At 43.7% G+C, this 20,510-nt stretch overlaps 1 protein-coding gene across 3 annotated transcripts in view; it reads right to left on the bottom strand.

Moving 5' to 3' along the window:
• Positions 1-4,405: 4,405 nt before the first annotated feature.
• The window catches only part of LOC146184913 (SH2 domain-containing protein 4A-like), a 233,704-nt gene continuing 217,599 nt past the window's right edge, over positions 4,406-20,510 (bottom strand). For 2 of the 3 annotated variants that reach the window (XM_084609531.1, XM_084609530.1), the window contains 5 exons: positions 15,841-15,979; positions 14,970-15,300; positions 14,708-14,826; positions 8,510-8,739; positions 4,406-6,219 (listed from right to left, as the gene is read on the bottom strand). In XM_084609531.1, coding sequence (XP_084465657.1) covers positions 6,118-6,219; positions 8,510-8,739; positions 14,708-14,826; positions 14,970-15,300; positions 15,841-15,979 — 921 coding nt within the window. In that variant the 3' untranslated portion in view covers positions 4,406-6,117. The remainder of the gene's footprint in view (positions 6,220-8,509; positions 8,740-14,707; positions 14,827-14,969; positions 15,301-15,840; positions 15,980-20,510) is intronic. The other variant, XM_084609532.1, reaches the window with a different exon arrangement.

Below are 20,510 nucleotides of genomic sequence, written 5' to 3' on the forward strand. Positions count from 1 at the left end.
GCCCGACTTCTGACATGATGTTGATGAAGTAGCTGCAACTTTCAGCCTTTATATTTTAATGCAAGTAGGTGCAATTAGTGGGATGACTGTTTAGTGGGCCTGTTGTCTCTGCCTACATAACTTTGCACCAGGACTACTTAGGCCACAAGTTGCATACAACTGGCCACTTCCTTTGGTCCAGATTCAAATTTGCATGTTGCACGAATCCCAGCACACATGTGGGAATTCAGCTTTAGCAGAATTTTTTAATGCGTCAGTGTAAAAGCGCGTGCTCAGAATTGACATTGCCATGTTCACCTCAGTACAACTGCACATTTAGGGCCTGGGTACGACAGAAAATGCTAAAACAAGCCAGGATGTGTAGCGCATGGAAGAATTGAAATGTTACGTGTTTCTTGTAATGTTAATGGTGGAGGATATGCGCTTTATCTGTACAGACTGCCTGCCATGAATATTACATTCATAGAAATAGTGCTAAATGCAGGACAGTAGAGGACAAGGTGCTGTCATGTTTCTTCATTCTGTTGTTCAGTGTTTACATTCATTTTCTCCTTGAAGTTTCCGCATGATGCATAACGGTTCTTGTACCTTCTGCCCAATTTGAATTAGTTCTGCACGTCTGCTACTGAACATCTCACCCATTAGTTGAAACTGGTTTACATTTTTTGGTCTTGCAACTCCATCTCGATCTACTTGGATACTCTGAACATCTTCCTAAGAACTGCTATGCTGCTGGCTGGAAGTGGTAACCAAAGAAAGTGAATGGTGGCAGGAGTGGAAGAGACAGCAATGTTTGTTTGCAACATACTTTAGTCAAAATTTGGCATGTGCAGCTTTCGGAACGATGCCTATCTGCAATGGCCACGTTACTCAGTCTCCTCTAAAAGGTTCCAACCTTCCAAACTTTGTTGATTTGTTCTGCATGTTGCCATTTTCTTTAAGGGAAATATAGCTCCCTGCTTGGCACAAAACTTACTATAGGTATTTCTGTAGGCCTTTCTAAAGTAGCCATTGAGCACTAGCCACTCGGGAGTAAGCACATTGACGGAGATAATTTCCTACAGACATTTCTAAGCTTTGAAGTGTTTTGTACCAGATAACGTTTTAGTCACCTCAATTACTCAATGCATGATACTGCGTTGTCACTTTTAAAGACTGAACCAGTTTTCCCACATGCAGTTAAAGAACAGCTGTTACTCAAGCCTACAAAATATTCCCATGATGTATTCAATGATTGAAAGTGCAAAGATCAGCATTAGTTTCTTTTTCATATGAAGTTTGACTAAACTTTAGTGTAAAGCATCCCCCCTGAATGATCAATTTGCTAGAAGCTTTGTTTGTTTGCTTGTGGGCTTTAACGTCCCAAAGCAACTCAGACTATGAGAGACGTCGTAGTGGAGGACTCCGGAAATTTCGACCACCTGGGGTTCTTTAACGTGCACTGACATCGCACAGCACACGGACGTCTTGCTTTTTCACCTCCATTGAAAGGCTGCCGCCGAGGCCGGGATTCGATCCCGCAACCTTGGGAACAGTAGTCGAGCACCGTAACCACTGCGCCACCCCGGCGGGGTTTTGCTAGAAGCTTACAAAAATAAGAAAGCAAGCCTGAAACAGTCCGTGCTAGAGTTGCTGGAAGTTGGAGGTGTGAAAATCCGCCCATCAGTCCTGGCCAAGCAGCATGGTTTATTTTGAATTTTTGTTTCAAACCTTTTCAGGAACCCTTGTCCATGCCTCTCCTAAGCTAAGGGCATTCACTAGTGCCATGTGACTCCTTCTGTTGAAAATGGTGTACTTATGACATACCTACAACAAAAAGCATTACTACGCTGTAAAATTTTCTTACTTAAGGGATGATGTGCACCCATCTAGAAACCATCTTGACAGGCCAGCATGCATAGAGACTTTTATCAAGCAAAGCTTGGTGGCAAAATCGCAGACAAGTGCTCAAGAGCTTTAGAATCTGACATTATGTGGCAGACAATCTACCCATGGGGATAGCGTTCCCAAGTGCTATGTTGTAATGCAAAAGAATTGCCACAGTGGTGTAATATTAAAAAACAAATTCTTAGAAAAGGCACTAACATTCAAAACGTTTAATGCAGCTGTTCATTTTGAAGAGGGGGAAAAAGTCATCTCCCGAAACATCATGGTACGTCCACGAAAATACTGTTTCTCTCGTACACTGCAGTTTGGGAAAGCTCGTTAATTCGAATTTTCGGATAATTCGAACTGCACTACTTGGTCTGGCCAAGCTCCATAGAGATCTGTGTACAAAAAGCCCGTTAATTTGAACGCGAGTTGGTTCTGCTACGAATAATTCGAACTACACGCCGTCACGTCTGGTCAGCTTGGCGCACATCATGTGGCAAAAAAAAACCACCTCCACCAAAGAGCAGAATAGTTAGAGGCAGCGCACTTCTAAAATGGGGACAGAACATGGAACCAGGTAAAACCATTGAAGAGTGGGTAAAACCTGCATGGCGCCATGACCGGCACTGCGGCCGGCGGCATAGGAGAGAGGGTATGGTGGCCGCGGCAGTGGCTGCTTGCTCTCTCTTCCATGCAACCTTCGAAACTCGCAACTAAATACTCCCAGCCCTGTTAATTCTGAAATACTATAAAGTACTGTCGGCACAGTCCCAGCCAATGCCTATAGAAGGCTGATTCGGATGGGCATTACAGGTTAAACATTTTTTTTCTTTTGCAACAGCTATTTATCCTTCCACCCATCAGCAATCAATAGAAGCATGCTGTCAACCACGATCATGACGCCAGCTTTTATCATCGTTCACTTCAAAAAGCATCTGCTCATATCGTGCATTCCAATAATTTCAGGGGCAGTAGACGGCTCCCGCCCCAATCGATCATAACATAATAAAGCAAATGCACTGAAAAGGAGGCTTGTATAACTGGACAAGCGCTAACACTTTGCCAAGTTTGCTTCCCCCCCCCCCCCCCCTTCTGCTGGAGCTAACCTCAAAAGGTAAACACACCATTATCACTGCACAGCATCTCGGCGCACTGCCGAGAAATGTATTGTGGACAGTGACGGCATGAAACGAAGCGACGCGCTAACCAACGCCTTTTTTTTTTTTTTTAATTCTTACACGAATCGGGGCTGGGTGAGTTCATTATGAGAGTGGGTTTTTTACGCGCCTAAATACGGCACATTTACCGTAATGCAAATGATTCTTGTCAGTTTTTTCGAGGCCATTCAATCATTCAAACATCGGATAATTCAAACTTTTTCCCCGGTCTCGTGAAGTTCAAATTAATGAGCTTTTACTGTAGGCATGAACCTAGTTTTTGCTATTGCTCCTAATGCCATTACTCAGGTCACACCATAAGCTAAAAATGCACCTCTTGTCAACCATATGCTGTAATAACTCTAAACACTAACTTTCATGCCAATATAGAAAGAGCTATGCTCTTCATACAAATTTGAGCCATCAAAGTCCTCGGTCTATTTGCATGCCAGTGAAAGTGAGTACTGTAAATGAATTAGTTTTCCAAGAAGCAAATTTTCCTGAATCACATAACTAACGAAAAATTGGTTACACAAATAATTTGAGGTAAATAAAGCACTAAGAGGCCTACCACCTTTGCTTTACACAATTTAGTACTCGCAAATTATTTTGAAGTTGCTGCTTTATTCATTTCACAAACTATTGAGCTCGTGAAAAGCATCATTTACTATAGTTGTCTACACAGTTCCACTATGGCTGCAAGCACTTGCATGACGCCAGCACAAAATGTGTGCTCATAGTATTAGAGCCGGAAGCTCAGCAGGGAACACAGCACTTTGACTCTGCACATCTTGCCGTGCAAGGAGGGAAGGAAACTGAATCAGACGAGCATTTTCATGCATGCTAACAAGCAGTTGCATCACCAAATTTCCGTTTGGAAGTTGAATACCAAACTAACACACTGGCTGATGCAATGCACTGCAACTTCTCTAATATTCTACTGTGAAATACTTAAAACGGCCTATCTCTGCATGAACAGGTTGAGGACAATGCTGCTATAAAACTGGCAAATCACACGTGAATGGACCAAGCATTCCAAGTCCAGGTACTTATAAAACTGCCTGGAAAAGGTTAAAGCAGCTGGATACGAGGATGTCTTTTCGTCCTGCGCTCCGACATTTTCTGTAGTTCCTCTTCGTTGGACAGTCCTTTATTTCACATGCTGCAAACATTTCTTCCTATGTCAATGAACTACCAGAAAACTGGTTTGCTTAGGCTGGTGCATACTAGCTGGTTGATTGGCAAGGCACAGCAAGCAGAATGCAGTAGGCAGTTCTTGCATCATCCCTTGCTTGTGTTCCTCTTGTTTGCACTCGATCGAAATGGAGTCTGAGCGTGTTCATTTCCCATCCCTTGCAAAGACAGAGCAGTCATAGTAAAAGTTCAAATAATTTATTTTGGTAAGTATGTACCACAGAAACGCAGTGCATCAGCAGCAACAAAGGTTTCACCCCTTCTTCCTTTTCTTCAACCCAAACCAGCTGGGAACAGAAGCTCTTGGGGCCAGTGCTTTCACATGCCTATCAACACACATTGCTGCTCAACAAGACCTCACTAAACTGAAAAACACTGCGCGATAAACACCAAAAACAATCTCGCAGCTCATTTTTCCATACCTTTCTGACGAGCCTGGCACTAAAATTGAAAAATCACATCTCAGCCGCTACATACGTTTGTTCTCAAAACAAATACAGTCTACTGATAAAAGGTACAGTGAGTTACTGCAAATACTGCAGTCATGCACAAGCCTAAAATGATAATGACACCAGTACAATAGCAAACTGGGGCAAGTCACAACAACAAAAAAAAAACTGCATAGTTCCAAATTAAAATAATTCATCAACAAAACTTGCATTAAGTGTAACCATCAAAGTTTTGAGTGAACGGGATGGTTATGAGCACGGCAAAGCCTGCAAACTTTCTGAATGTTGCTGAGCTCATTGCAGCATTACGTTACACCATGTCTGAGAAAAATCTCAAATTAGATGTAACCTATGCTGTTTTCCAGCATCAGAATAATTTGCGCATTAGAAGCTCCACAAAAGCCAGTCATTAGCAGTGACACACTACAGCATGGCCACAGGGTACAGAAAATGCAACAAACGCAAAATCTCTAAGAGCAGTGGACCATACAATACCGACTGCACAGTGGCACGTGCTATGAAATGAAGAGTAAACAGACGACTAAACACAGCAAATGCAGTTTGTCGTAGATGCATTTGATCAACAGTATTGAAAGACAATATCAACAAATTGCAAGACAATACATAGAGCAAGTACAGTAGGGTACACTGCAGTGACTTATTTTTTCTCTACTGGGAAGTTGTTACAAAATACCAAGAGTCAGCGTACAATGACTCGTTGCACTCCCTGCCAGGCTAAGATATTTTGGGGAACATAGAATGCAAGATCAACCAAGGAACATCCAACATTGTGACCAATCTAGAGCCATTTACCACGCTTTACTCGGTAGAACTTCACTTCTACTAAAAGCTCACATCTCTGCCAACTAATCATCCGAAGCAGATACAAAGCTTGGTACACGTTGCTCAGGGAAGATGAGTGTTGGCAGCACACTAGGAAGCATTGCGGGCATTCAAGGCCACATACTGTGTCTATGAAAAAAAAAAGCTGCAAAATAAAGGGGCAAAAAAATAGACAGCTAAGCTCGTGTTGAGAAGAGCTTATTACAGTCATAATGCACTGACTTGAGATATTTACAGTATATTACAATATCAAAAAGAAAGCAAGAGAACAAAAAAGGCTACCTGCCTTTGCAGTAGAGTGCAACGATAGCCGCATAATGTGGGCATGCCACCAAATATTAATCTTTGGACGTGCAAACCAGAGAATACACAGAGGCAGAGCCATGCAAGCTGCACCAAGTGCAACTACAAAGGTCGCACGCGACAACTTGACCTATGCCCACCACTGTTCTTCGGTTCAATCACATGGGCTTGTATAACAAGCGGGGCCGCAGTGGTAGCGCAGAGAGCAATCCCTGCAACGGCACATAACACACGCACCTCGAGTCACGTCACGATGATGTCATGCTTGGCACTTGTGTTTTGAGAAGTGGGGACATCCTTCACTGGCCCAGCGTGGGCAGTAGGGAGAACAGGGTGCTGCTGTTGCTTCGGGGACAAGGAGTGAGCAGCTGTTCCTGCCCCAGAGCCGTAATGGGGTTTGTCTGCAAAGTTGGAAGCCGACACACTAGTCAATAAACCATAGCATTGCTGCAAAAATTTAAAACCTATGGGAGAAGTGTTCGCACAATCTGCACAACTTGCACAGTCCTGTACATGGTGATCAGCAATTACTGGCCAACATATCTTCACTCGCTGATATGCTACAGATAAGGTGCCCCAGCAGCTATACCAACATGACAGGTGCCAGCATGTGAGCAACTACAAGGCACCAGCTGCATACAAACAGCATCAAGTTACTACGGTATTCAACATTCAATAGTGTAGAGCTCCAAGGTTACTGATAGATCAAAAATGCCTGTCACCAAATTCATCAAAAGGTGAAAAGTGTAGGGGACACTTATACTCTGCATTTAGGAGTATGATGTGACAGCTCTAATAGCTCCCCTCTACAAACACCCCTTAGAGCCTTTCATTCGCACACAAACACTTTGCTACTCACTTAATCACCACTAATCCCTTAATTTGTAATCTGTGCCCCTATTGTCTCACACACACTCATGAGTATGCAGTTGTAAGCTATGTGGCCATCTGACAAATATAATAAAGCCCGGCTTTAACCAAGCCATACAAGTGTGCCTGCATGGTCTAGAGGTAGTGTGTCTGAACCTGAACCCATGTCTCCCAAAGGGATCGATTCCCATCTCAGAGGAGCTACCCGAATTAGCAGGATATGCAGTTCAGGACATCACACGACCCTCACCAACCAATCAGAGCCTGGCCATGTCACCCGCTAACTACCAACGGTTAACTCGCAATTTTTGCTCATAACACCCTACGCAGAATTTCCCACAGAAAGTGCCCTTAACATTGTCGCATTAAAACTTCAGCAGACTGGTTAAAACATGGTTTAGGAACAAAAGGGTGTAGTGGCAGGTCAGTCTCTTGCTTAACCATTTATATTGCTAGGAAACAAGCATCAATAAAGAAGTCCTCAGCTATAGTTCCTGTTATGGTTGGTTAGCTGGCTATCATCATCATCATCATCAGCCTGACTATTCCCACTGCAGGGAGAAGGCCTCTCCCATATTTCTCCACTTAACCCGGTTCTGTGCTAGCTGCATCCAATTGAACCCTGCGAACTTCTTAACCTCATCCGCCCACCTAACTTGCCGCCCCCTGCTACGCTTTCCTTCCCTTGGAATCGTTTGTTACCCTAAGCGACCATCTGTTATCCTCTCTTTGCACTACATGTCCTGCCCATGCCCATTTCTTCTTCTCAATTTCCACTAGGATGTCGGTAACTTGAGTTATTTCTCTGACCCACTCTGCATGCTTCCTATCTCTTAATGTTACCCCTACCATTTTTCGTTCCATAGCCCTCTGGGTTGTCCTCAACTTAATAGAAGTCTCTTGGTTAGCCTCCACATTTCAGCCCCATAGGTGAGTACAGGTAAGATGCAACTGTTGTATACTTTCCTCTTGAGCGATACCGGTAAGCTGCTAGTCATAATCTGCGATGCTTGCCAAATGCGCTCCATCCCAATCTTATTCTTCTTGGTTGGCACTTAAGCTGTGCAGCAAAAAACTGGCAGCCAGTACCAGTTTTAAGTGGTTCATGTCCACATGACTGAGTGAAACATGATGGTACACCAAACCATGCGCACATGTTTTGATAAGAAATGCTCAATAAGGAGGCAATGCAGGAACGTTTTACTTTTTGCTGCCACATAGTTTGTCCTGAAGTGCATGCTGAAGCATGGCATGTTTTACTCCTGTAAGGAGTAAAACATGCCATGCTTCAGCATGCACTTCAGGACAAACTATGTGGCAGCAAAACACCTAAGTAATATGTTGCCTAGCATGTTTTTAACCCTTTTGCTATAGGATGTTTTTGGCTGTGACGCACCCAGAGTGTCGGCTTTGTTTTGAGAATATCAGAGAACAAGCATAGCAATTTATTTCCGATTGTGATTATGATACAAATAACATAGTTAATGGGAAATGCATATTCTCAGAATCAGAGCCATGGCTGGGGCGAGGGGCTTTGGTGCAAAGCAGCTCATCACTCAGCTCTCACCAGGAAAGGCAGCCTCTGCAAAGCCTAACCTCCTAGCAAGAACATGGATTGTCTTTCTTGCCTTACGCACTAACAAGAGCAATAAGTGAAACTTAGAAAGAGAGCCAAACAATTCAAGACTGTCGAATGCTACAACCACATGTGCACAAACTGATCGCTGATATACCAGGTCTTCTACTGTCCACACTGCTCGAAAGTTGAAAGTATGAAAAGAAATGTAAACTCGTGTGCTGAGCATCCAAACGCACACTCACAGTGTGGTGCCAAATCAGGTCCCTGAGCCGGGGAAAGACGAGCTGGTTGGAGCCAAAGAACTGGCAGTGTCCAAGTGAGGCATCAATGAGGTAGTGCTTGCAGCGGTCTCCAGCCCAGTAGGAGATGACATAGCCTTTGATGCGCTCGTGCACACGCACCAGGAACGCGCCCGCAGCTGCACCACCCTGCTTCTGCAGCAGCTGCTCAGATTCGGCACGCCCAATGAAGCCTGCAATTGCAGTAGATCACATGCAGCCCTTAGCACAAAAATGATGCAAGCAATTCTAGCAAAAGTGTCTTTAGTTCTGCCCGGTCTAGCAAAATGAAACAGGAACAATGATAGTAGCACCCCTCTATGGTAAAACCAATTCAACGAGCCAAATTCTTTACTGTATCAGTTAATGATTTGGCATGGCAACCAGGATTAAATGGGTTCATTGGCAATTAACTAGCTGCTTCCTAAACATGATGTGTCTGTATATGCAAGAAAAACCTAAACACCTTCCAACCACCTCTTATCGTGCCTTTAGCAGGTTATTTATTTTGAGTCGCCATGTTTTATATAACCAAACTTTAATTGCCATTCATGTCTTGTGGAAGTACACCAGTAGCCCAAACAAAACATGGCTTTAAATACAGTGCAAGTTTGACTTCATGTGAAAACCAAAGCTATGCATGAGCATGCCTCCCTTCTTCCGCGGATGACTTAGAATCAATGAAGAGGCAACGGCTAAAAAAAAAAAACAATGTGCACTAGACCCACCCACACAGTGCCGCCGCATCTCCGCTTCTTGATACAGCTGCCTCGTGATTTGCACCACCCAGTGTTACAAGCATCTACCATTTTCTACCCATTCCTACTCCTCTACTTTCTCAGAGGCTGCCTTCTTCCTGCATTCACAGCCAGTTTGACATCTTTTTTTCCTTATGTATGCACCGCATGGCTCCCACACGGCTTTCTAAAGGTTTGCTTCTCCTAGCAGCTCACGAGCCTAATGGCTGCCTAAAAAAAAGATGCCATTTTATCATACCTTGTACACGTTTACTTCTGAATGTTGGCCTTGCGATCCTAGGTCGCACATCAGCCGCTATATCATTCTACAGGGAGTGTGTTACCATGGCAACACATTCTTACTATAACCAATTTTTTTCATCAGAATAGTTTTCATTATAAACCAAAAAAATGTACAGTCGTCTATGAAGGGGCAAACTGGGACCACTGTTTCACTTTACGACACGAGTCAGTATATCCGAAATCACTATACAGTCGGGTTCTACTATATCTTACTCGTGCTAAAGTGAGACATATATCAAGCCTGCAGTGCCTTCAGGCCAATTCTTACTACTTTTTAATGCCCTTTCATAACATTATATTATCCTTCTTTCCTATGTAACAAACAAGACATGCCTCATGCAGAAGAGGCTCTTTTTCATCTATACTGGGTGTTCAAAATTAGACTCCAGTATTCTTAAAATGTATGGAGAGCAATACGTAAAATTTGCTTGCATAAATGGGTTATTAGACCAGGCAGACACAAACTAAATGAACTGTTAAACTCGGCATTTGACTGATTTATAGTTCACTGCAGTCAGCATGCATGTTTACATTGAAAACTTGTAAGCAGTCACATACAGACAGAATTTTGACAACTTGCTGGTGCCCATAGATAATCACATCTAAACTTTCAACTCAACCCGTCTAATTAGGCATATAAGACTGGCACACAGTAAGAAACTCCATCCTGGGTCCGTGAGTTGGCGTCATTTTCCGAAATGTTATCTTCCTGAACTTGAGTCATCTGACTTGTGAAAATGCCAGAACCAAAAGTGCCTCATACTTCCAGTTCTATCCTTTTCGCCAGTCATATAACTATAGCCAGGTCAAGGAGGACACTTCGGAATACGGATCCTAGTGCAACAGTTGTTGGGCATTGTGCTTCACCCGTCAGGAATGCAAAGTGAGAAGCTACAATGATGACTTCATCCTTGGCCAAAAATTCAATCACTGGAAAAAACAGCCCTTGCTCCACTTCGTACACCTAGCAACTCCCCGGTTTCACGGGCCAAGACAAAAACCCCAGCCAAGAATGAAAAGTTATCAGCGTCACCTGTCTCTCCACATTCTTGTCAAGTACAGTCGAACCCGGATATATCGAACCCGGATATATCGAACCCGGATATATCGAATTTTGGTTGTATCGAACTCACGGAATATCCCCTTGAAAATCCCATGTAACAGTACAGGAAAGCCGCGTCATATATCGAACTTAATTTCACCGGTCGTTCCATATATCGAACTCCGCACCACGCACTGGAAAGTGTGCCTTCCCCAAGGACGTTCGCATCACCCTTGGCCGTTTGCCGCGTGCCGTTTTCAAGCCACGTGCGGAAGGAATGAGAGGGGACAGTTCGGCGATGGCTGGTCTGGGCAGCGCCGCGCACATTCCCCAAAGGCGAGCGCATCTGCAGTTATCGTTTTCCGCGCGCCGCCAACACATGAAGTTTGCAAGCCATGTGCGTGGGTGTGCCCATCCTTTTGCCAAGCTCTCTCTCTCCTTCAGCACGCGCTACGCATGCGCCAAGCCAGCTCAGCCCGTTTTCAGACAGGCGTCGACGCTTTCTCCAGCGTGTGTTGTCTGCGCGCGCAGCGCGCTGAGGTGGCTATGGTGCCTGCGGACGTTAAAAAGCGGCAGCTCTCTCTGTTTGTTTGTTTGTTTGTTTTTGCGAGTCATCCTTTCTTATCGTTGTGCTGTTCGGACGTTAAAAAGCGGCAGGTTTTTTTTTTTGTTTTTTTTTTTTTTTTTTTTTTTTTTGCGGGAGTCGTTTATCCTTGCATGTATGAGTCAACGAAAGCACGCGGTCAGCTGCTGCGATCATGACGCCCGCCCCAAGCGCGGCGCGGCGTGATAAATCGAACCAGGCTTGTACGTGCAATCAAGCCATCACGGGCACTCTGCCAAGTTCGCTCCCCGCCACCGCAGGAGCTATCAAAAGATAAACGCGCCCCGACGTTGACGTTATCGCTGCGCAGCATCTTGGCACGCTGCCAAGCAATGAGCTGTGGATGAGACGACCGAAACAGAGTGACGCGCGCCATCGACATGCAAGCGAAAACGCTCGCGATTTCTGCCGCGGCAACACAGAAACCTAGTTTAGAGCTGCCGCGGTGGCTCAAGCAGCGAGAGGGAGTTAGAAATTTTTCGCTCTGTCGCTGCCGTTCGTCCCTGAGATCGCTCAATCGCTTGCATGTGAGCGAGCTGGCCTTAACGCTTTTTTTTTTTAAATTCTCCGTGCAAAAGTGCAGGGTGGGTTCATTATGCGAGTGGGTTGCTTATGCGACAAATACGGTATCGTTTTTTGGCATCGTAAGTGCCTTCACAAGCCAATTTTTGTATATCGAATTATCGATATATCGAACTATTTCGCGATCCCCTTCGAGTTCGATATATCCGGGTTCGACTGTATAAAGCACTATATACACACCAGCTGCATAACACCAAGAAGCTTCATGCTGAATGCCATGGTCTAACATGCATAAAATTAGATGGGTTGGACTGAAGTTAGACATGCATGTCTGAGGACAAATGTACATGAATAAAGCTACACAAAATCTAATAATGTTCACAAGATTTGCCTACAATGCCTACACAAGTCCAGCATACACATGCATGTGAACTGCAGTATGTTAAAAGAATTCTAGTTAATTACTAAGCTTGGAATGACAATTTTGCTCACAGTTTGTGTTTTCCTGTCTGCATATTCATTTAGACAAACAACCTTTGTGTACAGCTCTTCATAACTTAAAAAAAAATCTGGAAAGTTTAATTTTGAACACCATAAACAAGGTCATTCAAGCTCATCCATCATTTCCATTCTCACCAACGATGCATCACAACTACCTCAAGGTCATGCTAATTCTGATTTAGTTCTCGCAATCAGTGCAGTGGGTAGAATTCTTGTCAGCAAGTAACATGAGTACGCCACAAGGCATGTTGAACTCAGTAAAAACTGATGGTGATTCAACTTGGCCGAGCCTGTATATGCGTAGCGAAAGCTGCCAAACGGAGTGTTCACAAAGTCAGAGTCTAAAGTTCTCACCGTCAATGCACTGGCTGCAAATCGTATGGTGTGATCAGCGATTTGGTGCGCTTTGTTTGCATCTTCAGAATCTTGCTCCATTTCACCGGCCTCCTCTTCTCTCCCTTCCAGTCTTCTTGCTCTTCTTCTTGGTGTCTTCCTATCTTCTTGCTCCATTTGACAGGCTTCCTCTTCTCTCCCTTCCAGTCTTGTTCTTCTTCAGAGTTTTCCTGCTCCATTTGACCGGCTTCCTCTCCTCTTCCTTCCAGTCTTCTTGTTCTTGTTGGTGTCTTCCATATCTTCTTGCTCCATTTCACCAGCTTCCTCTTCCCTCCTTTCCAGTCTTCTTGTTCATGTCCTCCGAGTCTTCTTGCTCCATTTGACTGGCTTCCTCTTCTCTACCTTCCAGTCTTCTTGGTCTTCTTGGTGTCTTCCATATCTTCTTGCTCCATTTGACCAGCTTCCTCTTCTCTCCCTTCCAGTCTTGTTCCTCTTGGTGTCTTCCTACCTTCTTGCTCCATTTCATCGGCTTCCTCTTCTCTCATTTCCAGTATTCTTGTTCTTCATGTCTTCAGAGTCTTCTTGCTCCATTTGACAGGTTTCCTCTTCTCTCCCTTCCAGTCTTCTTGTTCTTCTTGGTGTCTTCCATATCTTTTTGCTCCATTTCACTGGCTTCTTCTCTCCCTTCCAGTCTTCTCGTTCTTCTTCATGTCTTCCGAGTCTTCTTGCTCCATTTGACCGGCTTCTTCTACCCCTCCCTTTTCTCTTTTCCTGTCTTCTGCGGCTCAGAGCAACTAGTTGCCATGGTTATAGCACATGCGCAGTAGTTACTAGCGACGGTTACTCAAAATGTGCCACTGACTAGCCTAGTGTAGCTTTCGCTACAAAACCTGGCACCTTACAAGGGGACAGTCAACCAATTCTTATCAACTGCGTATGTTCCTTTTCTGGCAGTCAAAAGCTCCCAGTCAAAATGAGCAAGCACCAGGCTGTGGTGCTCAGAACCACATAGAATACTTAAGACCAAATATCTCCATGTGGTAGTCTCGCTTTCTCTCGGCAGGTGGTATTAAAACTAGGGTTAATAAAATAAAACAATATCCATCCCAGATACAAGCTACTGCTTTTGCCAGCAATATTGTTAGTAGCATGGAAGCAGTATTCCTTTTTGAAAACATTAGGACAGATGATGAGAAATCATTCTCATCATCAGTCTGTAATGCTCTCTGTCCTATTCACCAAGCATGAATCAATCCCAAGTGATGTTGACCAACTGCTACGAAGGCAGAAAAGTTTTAATACAACATGCACAACCATTAACTATGGCCTGGATTTCTTTGCCAACTTAAGGCATAAAATCCTAGCAACACCATTACTTCTGAACTTGCAATTCATCAAACAGAAATATCTAAACCAAAACGTCATCACAGTTTACTGTCCTTTCAAACTAACTTGTTCAACTACAGATCACATCTGTTCAGCTAGATTTAATCTACCCTCCCAACGAAGGGAGGACAACTGGTATACTAAGCAATAACTCCCAACGAAGGGAGGACAACTGGTATACTAAGCAATAACATCCTACAGTATCTGAGGCAAGAAAAAAAAAACATTGAGAGTGCATTTACATGTTCATATAGAATGGTTTAGAAACACAAGGAAACTCCATATTTATGCACGGCTAAAGCAATCTCTTTATCTCTGTGCAGTTGCAATCCTGACTGCCATGAGCTGCACATTACCCTTCTTCATGTCAGTGTTGGAAACTAGAAAAGCCATGCTTGAAACCAATTTCACAGCCATAATTCTGGTACAAGTTCTCACAGTCTTTAAAATTTAATTAAATGCCCTTTTTCCAAGACCAACAAGTACCAGTGCCCCAAACACATTTTCACATTCATCACCATAAAGCCATTTCACCACAAAAAGCACAGGATAATGTTGCACAAGCTGGAAGAACCAGCTTTTTTAAAGTCTGCATTCCTTAAGATTATAACTGCGAGATTTAAAAAACTTCTACGTGTCCCCAGCATCAGGCCATTGCCGGGGTGATTAAGTGGGTAAGTGGTGCTGGCAAATGTGAAGGAAAGAGAGAAAAGAGTCACAAATTTAATACCTACCATGGAACCAGATGGCAGGGTTGTTGCCATTGTGGTCTGTCACAGCACCCCGTGGGTATTCTTCCTTCAGAAACCACTGGATTATGTCTGCTCGGCTGAACAGCTCGGCATCTTTGCTCCTGAAGAGCAAAACAGGTTGACCAACACAATGGATGTACAGAGTATTCACGTTCACATATGTTCAGGGATACAAGAACATCGTCCCTGCAGCAAGCACAACTGGTGTAGCCTTTCACTGCAGGTTGTGGGGCTTCTCACTCACCTGGACGTGGCGTGGGAAGGCATGGCTGCAGTAATAGTAGTGGAAGTGCTGCTAGTGGTGGTGGCGGTAACAGACATGCAATTCTTGATAGAGCCGTTGCTACTCCCATTTATCACCAGGCTAGGTGGGGGTGTGCTGGGCAGGGGTGGTGGCACCACCTTTGGGGGTACTGGGGGCTTGCCATTCAGGCTAGACATGCCCACAGTGTCCCTGCCAATGACAGGGGTGACTGCATTCCCATTAGTAAGATGTAGCGCCCTCTTGTGTTCTTCGCGGGCGATGCGGGCAATCTCGCGGATCTGCTTCTCTACTTCCTTTGCTTTCTTCTCTGCTGGGACAGGAATGAACAAAAAGGAACACGCCACTTTCCACTTGCTGAAGTCAAAGGACAAATTACACACATGCGTACACAGTGTGTAAATTAATGTTTCTACCAGCTCGATTTTCAGCGATCTTGTTTCATGTGAAAATTTTGAGATTATTTGTAAGCAGAAAATTTGATGACCTTGCTAAAGAGAGACAAGTTCTGACCTGCGTTGAGCAGAAGTTTCAATGATGCCCTTCAGATCATTGAATGTCAATATTGAGACTTTAGGAAGCATCCACAAATGCATATACTTCAATGACTATATACAGCTCGGATATGCAAATTTTGTTTCTGTGACATGGCATGTTTTTTTCTTCTGATTTCTAATCAATTATCTTCTTTCAGGTGAGAATTATGCCACTACCAATTTCCCACTGATCAAAACCCCAAGTATTAAAATATTTGAAAGAATAATGCCCTGTCCTTTCCATCCTACATGTATATCCTACTCATAAGGTGAACAATGAATAAGGGAGATGCTGCCTCCTCAGCCATATTCCTTACCTTGCTCAATCCACAACTCCTCCTGGACCATGCTCTCACGCTCAGCAGCTTCAATACTTTTGCGCTGCTGTGCTTTAATTTCCTGGTAGATCTCCTGTGACCGCTGTTCCATGAGCTGCTTCAGGCTCTCCTCACGGTTCTGATGACAGAAGGAAATGAACAAACTTCATCAACTTTGGGTCAACAAGGCAACGCTATTATGGCAGCATGCTCCATCAGCATATAAACCGGGATGAAAGAGCCTAAAACAGCCCACAAAAGCACTTCTAGGGGCAGCAAAGAAAGGCTCCACTTCCTGTTTTTTCCCCAATTTCCTATCATGGCTAGACAGAATGACAGACGGTCACAAGACACAATCCCTTTACCTGGTAATATTTACTGCACATTTTCGCAAAAAAAAAAAAAAAAAAAGCTATGCTATGCTATGGGAAATGATAACTGAAGGCTCACTGATAAGCTCTCAAATTCCATAATATGCACAGAAAATTTGCCTCAATTCAAATACACCTAGAGCAGACAGGACTAACAAATGCATTCTCAGCCACAGAAAGCCACAGCCACTAATCCACTGAGATGAATACAACGCAAACATCAGTTTCAGAATTCAACCTATACATCAGAAACAGAATTTCATTCCAAATAAGCCAGTCTTAAAATCGCTGGCTTACCATGCTACAAAAAGTCATTAACCCTTTAACCACCAAGTTGTACTCGTCATAAGAGCACCAATACTGCCAAGAACGAGTCACACTCATCCAGCCTAATGTTGCGCCGCTTCCACCACCAAAGACAAGTTACGGAAATGATTTCATTTGTAGCAATTTTAACCCTAGCATACGGTAGTTGTCCACAAAAAAAAAAAGATATTTTGTGCACTTCATGCATGTTTTAAGCCCCGCAACAGGCTTTTAATAATGGCCCTACCCATGAATCATGTCAATGACAGCAATGTGAAAACAAAAAGGGCTGGATCTTGGAGCACTTCTGACGACAGCACTGTTGACAATCTCAAATTAGGGCCCGTCATTTGAGGCTCCAACCATGTCTGACTTCATTTTCGAGGTGGATATTGTTTCAGATGACAAGTAGAGCAATGGTGATGATGTGGGGTGAGGACTGCCAAGTTGCTCACCCTGATTCATAATCTGCTATACAAAGTTCGACTATACATCATGAAAACTTGTTTTTGTTAGGCCAAAGCAAGAACCATATGCACAGTGGAGTGCATTACAGTGTATTTCATCAAATACCTGAAATTTCAGTATGCTGTAACAACTACTACGGCACGCATTGAGGGTAAGCTGCCCTCAACAGCAGCTTTCTTTTTTTTCAGCTAATTCCAACCAAAAACCAATGACTTTTTCAATTAATATTTTCAGACTCAGAATTGAAAGGAAAATACTTTGAGTACTTAAAGAAGATTAGAGATTTTGGTACAATTTCCGGGAGTTGATCAGGTGAAAGGGTTAATGTGAAAATATGGAAGTAAGCTGCTTAGCTCCCATTATCTGACCCTACACAAAAAACTTGCCCACAATATAACCACTGTCACGGATAAACCCATATAAGAGCTTCCACAGGCACATTTCTTCATAGGTAATCGACAGATGCTGCACATGTATTACGCCAACACTTCAAGGTGCTTCTAAAGCAATGTCCATGGCTCTGGTACACAGGCAGGATTCACACAGAATATTTGAACTAAAATTTAAGAATGGCAAGATTCCAAGGATACAAAGGGGCAACAATCAAGGAAGCAAAGAAGTAATTTCGTATAGTGTATAAGTTAAAAATGTTTTGAATTCCCTCTTCCCATTTACCATTTCTGCTTTCTTTTCTCTGGCCTTTCAATGAAAACTATTAGCTCTCAGCCATATATGTGTCGGGGACCCTTTGTGGACCTGTAGAAGTGGTGGGGGACCTGTTAAAACTGGGAAGGAGGGAATCTTGTGCGGCAACTTGGACGGACTGCTGCTGCAGTTCCGGGAGCAGGTCGCGGAATGAGGATTGAGTCAAGGCTTAACTGGCCTCTAAAAATTGCGCACTTGATATAGTTTCCAGAATTGAGAAGTGTGCAGTCTTCAGCGCGCGGCGATGGGAGCGAGGTGGTCGCCGGAGCGATGAAAAGCGTAGGGGGCGCTGTCAGTCGCAGAGTGCATCAGAAACGCATGTGCCGCAGAGGAAACATTCGGGGCATCTGCTTCTGCGGCTCGTATCCTGTGTTTATTCTGTTGCTTCTCTGTCATATTATGTGCATTGCTGAATGAAGAGAGGTGATTAGTCAAGCAGTAAAGCATGTGTCTGCAGAGAGCGCAGTCACAGTTTGTCTCCTTTGACTCCCCCTTCCTCCCCCCCCTCCCTTACTTTTTACTTAACGCTCCTTTTTTCGTTTTTTTTTTTTTTTTTTTTTTTTTTGTGCTCACTGCGCTCTTTCCAATTGATGAGTTTGACCGCTTGGTTCACAAGGGAAGGCTCGAGGATGTCGAAGCTACTTTGAATGTCCTTCCTGCAGATGATTATAAGTATGTCATTAGGCACAGTTCTAGCTGCCTCATAGCTTAAATTGCAAGATATATGTGGCCCGAAAGTCCATGCACGAATCAATAGGTAGTGCTCATTCTGCGTTTCTCATTTCGAGCAAATCGTGTGTGGCACAAAAAGAAGAAAATGAATTCAGCTCAAACTCCACCACGAAGCTAGTAAACACACTGGAAGAGCCACAATTTTTTCAGTTCAAGAATTAAGATTAATGCAAGCAGCATCCATGATTTTTCTATGTTTTTGCAAAGCGCGCAGGTTCCAGAGCCTGGATGTCCTACCCATGACAGAGAAATGACGCTTTGCATAGTAGATCTACATCCAGATGTGATTCCATTTTTATGTGAACTCACTAAACCAAGAGCAGAGCTCTAAAGCAGAGCAGATAAAGCACCTAAAGGTGAGAAGGTGCAAATAATAGTGTTTGACGGCTCTATTTAACGACTCTGCCCGAGTCTTTTGTGTTTTCAAATTTAGCAGCTTAATTTATTCACACTCGTATACAGTTAGTGAAATTTTTATATTCTGTAGTGTTTCATATGTCGGTACCATATGCTTGAAAAATTTATGTACATTCACTTGTAGCGCATTGTTTATCCTGCTGGTTTTTGAGATCATCCGCTGTGTGCTTTCGTGCATTTCTATGAGCTCTCACTGATCTATTTCATTTTTTATACAACTGCCTGTTCATATGTATCCACCCACATTCAAATAAGTATTCAACAACACCTGGCATAATTTGTTTCCAAGCAATCTTCACATACCTCTATTTACATGTGGCGCAAAGTACACCAGTTTAGCCTAAAACATCCACCATTGTGTTTTCAGTCCGCGCGATCGTTGATGAGGGACTGTAGTCTAGCCCGCATAAACCGGCGCATCCAATAATCAAAATTTGTGCGAAAATAAAAATATGTTAGACATTTCGTTATTGGACCTCCCGTTAATATTAGAAAAATAAAGTACCCAATACGTTCAGTTCATCGGCAATCTGTATCTGACCAGATACCAGAAAAGCATTCAAACACAATCCCGCATAGTCATGGTATGTTCTTGAATTCCTGGCGAATCGAAATTATGACAGCACAACTTTTTCAACACCTGATTCTCCTAAGTCATTGCTATGAGAGCAAAGAGGCCTCGGATGTACGTGTCCTGCCTCTTGTACATAATTTCCCCGGCGATGGCCGCTTTTATAAGGAACTAGTTCCTTTATTCATGCACAGAATCGGTTTAATACGTTTAGTCAAGCCTGTGGGAGCTAAAGCAACAATTTTTTGTTGCACGCCTTCGGGGTCCGAAGAACTAGCAGTGACAGAGGCGATTCACACAGCTGTCTGCTCAGCGCTCATGCGCTCCTCTTACACAAAGTGCCCTCTCATGCCGCTCGGAGCGGTCATCGCTGAAGTGACCAGCTCGCCGGAAGCGGACAGCACACTTCTCAATTCTAGAACACTATACACTTGATAAGCCAGCACATCAAGGCCTGCAGAGGACGTGGGGAAGAGAAGGAGTGTCAGCACCAGTATGCATGCCCCTAGAAAAGATTTGGCTCCTCCCAATGCCACACTGCTCGCTTGTCGAATACCTAAAACACTTTTCGTTGTAGCCCCAGCCAACAGTGAAACCAGAGCCCAAGTTTTACTAATACCAGGATCACCAAATGCCGCCCCAAACGCTCACTCTCTCTTTCACGCGCATGGGCATGTGCGAGCGTGCTCTCCATTTCCGTACTCTCATGTTCCTTCCCCTTCAAGAAGCTGAAGCTCGTTCTGAACCTCCGCGCTTTTAAACCTGCAAAACAGCGTCTAGCCAGGCCAGAGCTATCACGCAATATTTTTTTATTTTTGAGGACTTGAGTTTCGCGAACCATACAAATCTCCTCGCAAACCCTCTTTTGAGAAGCCCTGTTCATAAAAAATAGCAGTAAATCCCACTGAAATTTAAGCTTTTTTAGGAAGTCTTTTTTTTTTTTTTTTTTTTTTTTTACGTTCTCGAGTTTAGCTCCAGTGTCTTCCTTTCAGACATACATTCAGACTTTCTACCTCTGGCATTTTGCTGCATTTTCTCTATGTTGCACAGACACTCTAGTAAACGTTTTCCAGCATGCATCAAATTATCAATACTACAGC

This window comes from Amblyomma maculatum, chromosome 7 (genome assembly GCF_055883805.1).
Source record: "Amblyomma maculatum isolate TAMU_Amacu chromosome 7, ASM5588380v1, whole genome shotgun sequence".
Classification (NCBI taxonomy): Eukaryota; Metazoa; Arthropoda; class Arachnida; order Ixodida; family Ixodidae; genus Amblyomma; species Amblyomma maculatum.